General features: G+C 31.6%; 1 protein-coding gene across 2 annotated transcripts in view; it reads left to right on the forward strand.

Moving 5' to 3' along the window:
- LOC132747278 (guanine nucleotide-binding protein subunit gamma-1-like) overlaps positions 1-7,444 on the forward strand; it is a 30,694-nt gene extending 23,250 nt beyond the window's left edge. The window contains exons 1-2 of one of the 2 annotated variants that reach the window (XM_060736603.1): positions 2,805-2,936; positions 4,053-7,444. In XM_060736603.1, coding sequence (XP_060592586.1) covers positions 2,912-2,936; positions 4,053-4,273 — 246 coding nt within the window. In that variant the 5' untranslated portion in view covers positions 2,805-2,911 and the 3' untranslated portion in view covers positions 4,274-7,444. Of the gene's footprint in view, positions 1-2,804; positions 2,937-4,052 lie in introns of those variants that run through there. The other variant, XM_060736605.1, reaches the window with a different exon arrangement.
- The last annotated feature ends 606 nt before the right edge of the window (positions 7,445-8,050 follow it).

The following is an 8,050-nucleotide window of genomic DNA, read 5'->3' on the forward strand; positions in this document are numbered from 1 at the left end:
AATTCAGGAAAAAGTGTGTTTACGTATTCCTAACGTCAATAGAAAATATGACGTCATTTGCTTTATTGTAACAGTCGTAAACAAACATTTGTGTGTGGTCGTTAATACTGTAATTACGTGAAAATGTCAGTCGCTAAACGTCTGAAAATACGGACGATCATTTAATTTTGTTCACATAATGGTAAAACACCAACAGATATGTGGTTAGTTCATTACATAGTCGATGCATCACGGTTTTCTTTAGACACTACATATTAACGTTAAAATTCAGGAAAAAGTGTGTTTACGTATTCCTAACGTCAATAGAAAATATGACGTCATTTGCTTTATTGTAACAGTCGTAAACAAACATTTGTGTGTGGTCGTTAATACTGTAATTACGTGAAAATGTCAGTCGCTAAACGTCTGAAAATACGGACGATCATTTAATTTTGTTCACATAATGGTAAAACACCAACAGATACCTACAAAGAACTTAAAAGTGCAAGCGGGACTAGTTCAGACGTAGGCTAGTTTTTAGATGGCACAAACGCTCTGTAGAAGAGGGAGAGAGAGTCGGTAGACGATGACAACCGGTCAGGCTAACGTCCGTTCGTAATGCCGGCGCATGTGACGAGGGTTGTCCAATATATTCCTGCACTGGTGGAATATGTTACATGTATGTTGCATAAAAACAATAAAAACTACACAATACTTTGTATCAATCATTCCTCTATTGTCAGTAAAACAAATTGTAACATAAAAAGCAAATACCACTTTACAAGCAACAAACAATTAATACAATTACAGTAATGAACTAACCCAATTTTTTGCCGTGCGCCGGTATTACAATACTAAGGTAACTCAATGACCATTCTTTTACACAACACGCCGGTTACTCGGCTTTTTCTTTTGTTTTCTTATTTGAGACAGATTTCTCCTTCAAGTGATATATAATTCATTTGTTTTTATTAATAACTCTCACGACAATAACTGCAGTGCACGAATTTTTTGGACAACCCTCGTATCTACTTCTTCACGAGTTCTTAAATTGAAGTTTCTACAAAAGAACATAACAAGTAGGTCTAATTAAAAGTACTGTTCTTGTGTGTACCCTTTGACTGACTTTGGAGTAATTTCCTTTTCAAATCAAGCTTTCCTACAATGCCACGTGTTTACTATTTTCTCAATTGTTGTCTTTATGTATGTTGAATAATGCATTCATATTCAATCAGAAATGCTTCAAGCGTCTAGACAGTCATAGACTGTTCCCTATACATTGTGTACTTCTAAAATAATTACAATAAAAAATCTCTAGAACCACGCAGTTTACAAATAGACACGGTGTCCACAGGCGAGTCAATCAATGTCCTCGCTGTATAAAGCCTATCAATTTATCAAACAGATTGAATAGGTATTTTAACACGCTATTAACTCGTTACCAGATTCACCCTTCCCTATCAGAGACTATTCCCGCTCCATTAAACTTGAATAAATTCACACTGGAATACGTTTCTTGAATATAAAAAACAAAACACCGAAGCATTTCAATCATATTATTTCTTCTGTTTTTTTCCACCTCGTAATGCTAGGCTTCTATTGCTAGATAGAAAAATAACACTTTTTTATCTGATAATACTTCAGAGATTTCTGATTAATGTAATTGATTTGTATTGATCTTTCAGTAAAGAATTATCGCAATAATTTTTAATACAGTAATACGATTGTCAGAGATGCTCAGGTACGAGTTATAACTAGAATTGAACGGTATCAATATTACATTTTGCTTCACTTATTTTATGTTAATATGCATTTTATCTAAGAATAGAAAAAAAAATTAAGCAAGCTATACCACACCTAACACTTTGTCTAAATTGATTTTGGTAGGCATGACGTTTTGCTATCAATCTATGTATCAGACAATTTAACATGAAATATTTCTTTTTTTTCTCTCTCTCTCTCTCTCTCTTTGGTTTTATCTTTAGAACCAGTATGATCGACTGATTTGGAGCTGTATAAAACTATGTCTTTCAGGAACCTTAATTATATATGATAATCCTGTTCTGTCTGTACTAATTTTCAGTTTTTATAAAAGTATATGCTTTACAAAAATACAACACTATTGTGTTCTAATGTAATAAAACAAAAAATGATTCATAAGCATCTTATTGTCAAAATATTTCAGATTATCATTAAAAACTGTGAACAACCATACAATAGTCAAAGCTCAAACCTTAAAGGTCACTGAACACGACAGAATTGAAAAGGTTGCAGACTCTATAAGATTTACTCTGTAAATGGACCCATCTCTCTCTGCCCCCTCCATCCCGCCCCCTATCACCGGCTTAAGCAGAACTTAGCATACAATATTTTATATGTTTCGATGTTACCTTAGATTTACAATATAACACACGTTAAATTCTCATAACTACGTTCCTCTTGTTTTGTACAATGTGCCCTGCTTTAGATTTGATTTATTTCAAGGTTATATTGCTTCCAAAATAAGAATAGAATAAAAAGTTTGACCTTTGTCTTACAGAGCTACCTTTCACAAATTATTTAAATAATTTTTGGTCCATGCATGTAATTTTTTTTTAAAAATGGGGGGTGGGGAAGGGGAATGTAGGCTTTTATTATTTTCGTATCTCTAGTCCGTCGTTTTTAGCAATGGTTATCAGAATAAAAGCAATTGTATTGAAACGTTAACCTCTGCCTTCATTGAATGTTTAAAGAGGCATATTCCTGTGGGAAATTATTGCTATAGAAACGTTCGAAATTGGTATCACTTTGATGTATACTACTACAACTCGATTTGCATTTTTTTCATTGATATCGATAGACTACCTGCACGCGTTTGGAATTTAAGTCGTTGAAAAATTTAGTTAACATTCTATAACTTCATTCAAAAGAGACTGAAATAAATATTGAAATCATGAATGAAATGGAAGCAGCTAAAGGTAAATATTGTGAAAATGTGTTGATTATTTTTTACTGAAGATTTACAGAGCGCGTAAAACGTATGTGCTAAAGGATGAATCTTAACGTTATTAACGGGATATATATCGTTGTGGAATATTTTGGATAAAATATCTTGTATTGAGTTTTGAAAGAATTTATTTGAATGATTGGAAGCAGTGGACGTCGTCAGCTGTTCTGTGAGGATATAATGATACTGCTACAAGTCATTGGTCTGAAACATGTTTTACTATAGTGAATAAAAAAGTGAATATTTTGCTACATCTTGTATTGGCTATTTTGAACGAAAAACAAACAACAATCTTTCTATTCTGTTAAGAGTTCATATAAATCATAATAATAACATAACAGTAAAAAATCGTAGATAAATGAATACAAATAATTTATTAGATATGAATGAAATTAATTAAAGGATACACTAAAAATGCGTCAGTATGCGAGGCATTTCGTTACAGTTTTGATACAATACGTTTAATGTCGAAGATTTTATATTTCTTAAGCCGGTGCTGGGGGGATAAAGTTTCTTGTCTGTGGACATGAAGGTAAAATGGTTTGATATATGTGAAAACTGCAAGCCTTCTTTTATGAAATTTTAAACACATTCTTCACCAGCTTGTGGTCAAACTAGTTTTATTGTCTTTTTTCAGAATCAAAATTCAGCATTTTTACACCTTACATATATTTGTATATACATTTTAAAAGAAACTTATAGCTTTTAAATACAATGAAATACAACCTGAAACTTATAGCTTTTAAATACAATGAAATGCAAACCTGACCTTCTTTGTCAATGTTTCATCTCGTTTACGTATGTTTTTTTTTATTATTAGCCCTTGCCTTTATTGTAATTTCTTGTTAATATCCAGTGTTTTCTTTTCCTTCAGAAAATAACACATAAAAACCTGTCTCTGAATAGAAATCACAATAACTTTATTATCATCATGAATCACCATAATGAACAGTGATCGATATTTTCCCCTCGCCATTGTCATAGATTTTGTTTATGCCAATTTTTTACAGCAAATAGTTTACATTACCATTCAATTTGTCCGTATGATAATTTTTAACACAAAAAAAAAAAACATTTTATTTTTCAGAGGCGAGAATGAACAAGTTCCAAGAGGGCCTTCAACAACAGAGGAAGTTGGTCGAGCAGCTTAGATTAGAGGCTGCAGTGCCTCGAGTGCGAGTCTCCGAATGCATAGAAGACATCATGAAATACTGCGAGCAACATACTAGTGAAGATGTCCTCATCAACGGCTTTCTGAGACCGGGAGATAACCCATACAAAGAGAAGGGCGGCTGCACTATTCTATGAATTTGGCCGATTGTGTGCGCGTGTCTCGTTCTATCATGTTCAATTTTGTTTCATAATGCCAGTGATTTTTATGAGTGAGACAAAAGGGGGGTTTTATGATACGCCTGAGAAAATAACAACTGTCGGATTAGTTTATATGAGATTGTATGACTGTGCGCTGTTTTGGACGTGTAAACTCGGATTTAGATATTCAAATTCTACTGTCATCTTCTATTTAATTTAAATTCAAAATTTCAGTGAGCGCGTATCTTTCCCATTACTTGTACTTTTAAAAAAGGACAAAATTGCAAAATGTAAACAAGTGATTTGATTTGTAAACACTGTTAGCAAATTCATCTGATTCATAAAAGGAACAAAATAGTGAAAGAAAAAAAGAGGAACATTTTCCATGCAAAATACAACTAATGAAATACAAAGCTCATAGAGATGGCATACACTGTGTGAATGTTCGAATAATTGTACTGGTAATTCTTGTGCTAAGATGTGCAATTACTGGAGTGTAACTTATCATCCCATTCTCTCATTTGAATCGTATCATTTTTTGATACACTTAAACATTTTATTAGCTTATTCCTTCATGTGAGTCATTGGCTGAATTATGATATTGTATATTTTCTTCTGAATGGCATTGAAGTTTTATTATTATTATTATTATGTTGATACCAAATCTCAAATATTTCGTTGTTATACCGTTGAATGATTCAGAATGGATTATATACTGAAGCATTTCTTCTGAAATACTAGTCATGTTTTTGAATACATTTTATAGGATTTTCTTTAACAATGCATAACACAAAAATTTAACACAAAGAATGTTATAAACAATTTTATTTTGATTTTTGTCATATGTCAAACACTGCATTAAAATCAAACATACACTAAAGTGCATTTTTTCACTTGGCTGCGCCAACATTTGAAATCTTTTTAAGCAAACGCTTGTTTAAGGACTAGATCACTTTAAAGGTTACTGATAATCAATATGAATTTAAGTATAAAGCGAAATGATCAAGTTTTAATTGTTCCTATTAAGATGCTTTTAACTTTTGGTTGTTTTGGATTCTCTTACTAAATATTGTTTCTTTTCCATTCATGTTTGCTCATATTTGCCAAAGTAATTTATGAAATTAATCACACGCGTTTTAGAACTATATATATGACTCAATTTTTCCCATTATGAATTAATCCGAAACGGTGATTACTAGTATTTGTTATTTTGTACAGCAAAACACACTTTCTGTAGTAAAATGTAATCTTTATATCAAAAGAAGAATGTCATAGTATTTATAAGAAAGGTAGTGCGTATAGTTTGGTGTTATGATAATTTATCAACAGAGTGAAAAAGCTGAATTGAAAATATTCTATTCAACATTATTTCATTGGATTAGCTTGTACCGGCATAAACGAAGGTAGCTAACAAAGCAATGTAAATAGCAACGAATTGTAAATTGATTCATATAAAATGAATGAAAAGAGTTTGTAATATGATAAAGTAATAGGCTAAGTACCCGTCAATTCTAAAATCTATTTGCAGCCAGTTAGAATAACAATTTACAGTACGTTTAAGTAATTAACTTTATTCAAATTTAAGAGGAAATTGCTGAAATAGTTACAGTAATTGTTATATACACAACACATTTTGCAGCTCAGTGGCATTGAATATCCATTGATTGTTTCCATTAGTAATAAATATTGTTAATGGATAGTACATATTTTTTTTCAAACAGAGTTTAATTAAAACTTCAAATATCAGTTGTTTTTCATTCCACTTTATAACACGCATAGCAATTTTCAAACGGAATTAAAATCATTTCAGAATTGTGAACGTGTGGCTTTAGGTGTGATTCGAAAAAAAAGCAACGTTTATTTGAGAATACATGTTCATTTAGTTTGCCGAATGTTTAGACAAAGGACCATATACAATACAATGTAAAAGGAATTTTGGAAGTCATGGCAAGAGTTTGGTGTACTCTTTATTACAAAAAAGGACTGTTGACCTTATTGTATTTCTTGCAAGTTTTTTATTGAGCATTTGTGGAGGTTAGGCTAATCTCTAATGATAGCCACGCTGTGATTTACAGTGTTTTAATTCAGCAACAGATAATCAAGAACGTTATTAGCCATGTCATAATTCCCCAGTTATAACTGCATGAGAGGGATAAGAATTATTATATAAAAATCATTATCAACATTATGTTTGTAAGAAAGATGTGTCGTAGGTGTGTAACAAAGTGCAATTTAATCTATATTGTTTTTGCTGGTTATTTCATATTTTGCTATTTCTTTACGGAAGATAGATAATTACAGTTATGCTACATTGTTTAAGGTGACTGTATTAATTTATTTTTTAATGTGATTAATGTATTTTATAAGTACTGCTTTCTGCTTTTATGAAGTTAATGGAGATCATGCTTATATTTAAGATAAAAGCTTTTAATAGCAATACTGAAGGCTTATTGTATTATTGGTATATATTTTCAAAATCATTGAAACGAAAAGAATGCTTACTTGTCATAATACGTTTCATGATAAAATCATATTCAACTGTGCAAAGGTGTAAAAAAGCATATGTCCTTGGGGTTTCCAAATTGAATCTATGAAACAAAATGTAAAAGAATTGACACTAAATTAAGACCTCTTAGTAAAAAATAATTACTTAATATTTTTATATATGGCCCTTTAGAAAATCAATTTTGAGATATACATGTATATTACATCTACATGTTTAGAGAATTGAAGGTCTAAAATTAGCATTGGAATTTTGCTAGCCTTTTTATGTTGTTTTATAACTATATTGTGTGTTCTTCTACATTTTTTGTTTTGTTTTTTTTTCTAGTAAGTAAAAGAAGTATTGTGTTACAAAATGAGTGCTCTCTTTTTGTGATATTTTGTTGCGAAGAATCAAAACAAGAGGAGATCGGTAAATATGTTACATCTTTATATTTTCTTTGGTCACAAGAAAACGCAAATTTTGCAGGAAACAATCTATATCTCACATAAGAACTTCGCTTCTTACGTATTCTTTTCACACTTCTATTATATATTTACGCTATATTTTTTGGTTTTTGAAAATGGTGTTTCATTCAACATAGATATTGTTTGGTACCTTATGGTGTAACTTACTCACGCTTTGTGATCACTTATACAACTATTGAAATAAAGTGTCTAAATAAACTTGTGTTGTTGCTCCTCGTATTTACAATCCCTGACGGACATGATTTTTTAATTTTTTGTAATGTTAAAATAACAGATTAAGAGCATGTTAGATGTAAACCACCTGATGAACGTAATGCTAAACGCGCAATAATGTGACCTAAAGGTAGCAAAAATGTAAACAAAGTGATATATGAGCCACATCATGACAAAACCAACATAGTGCGTTTGCGACCAGCATGGACCCAGCCCAGCCTGCGCATCCGCGCAGTCTGATCAGGATCCATGCTGTTCGCTTACCAACTCTATTACAAGTAGAGAAACTGATAGCGAACAGCGTGTATCCTGATCAGATTGCGCGGATGCGCAGGCTGGTCTTGATCCATGCTGGTCGCAAATGCACTATGTTGGTTTTGTCGTGACGCGGCTCATTGACTTCAATACAAAATACTAAATCACTGAAACTATACCTCTAAAGATCATCAAACAAGAGTTCGTATCTCGTCAAACTTATGGATATTGCAATATGTTGATATGAAAAGAAAAAGTAACGTTTTATTCGCTGAATTACGTTATGATAAATACTGTAGCATTGTCATTTTAGTTTCTTCCTTATTATAAAATATA

Source organism: Ruditapes philippinarum, unplaced genomic scaffold (assembly GCF_026571515.1).
Source record: "Ruditapes philippinarum isolate M1 unplaced genomic scaffold, ASM2657151v2 ctg2936_1_1_1_1, whole genome shotgun sequence".
In the NCBI taxonomy this organism is placed as follows: Eukaryota; Metazoa; Mollusca; class Bivalvia; order Venerida; family Veneridae; genus Ruditapes; species Ruditapes philippinarum.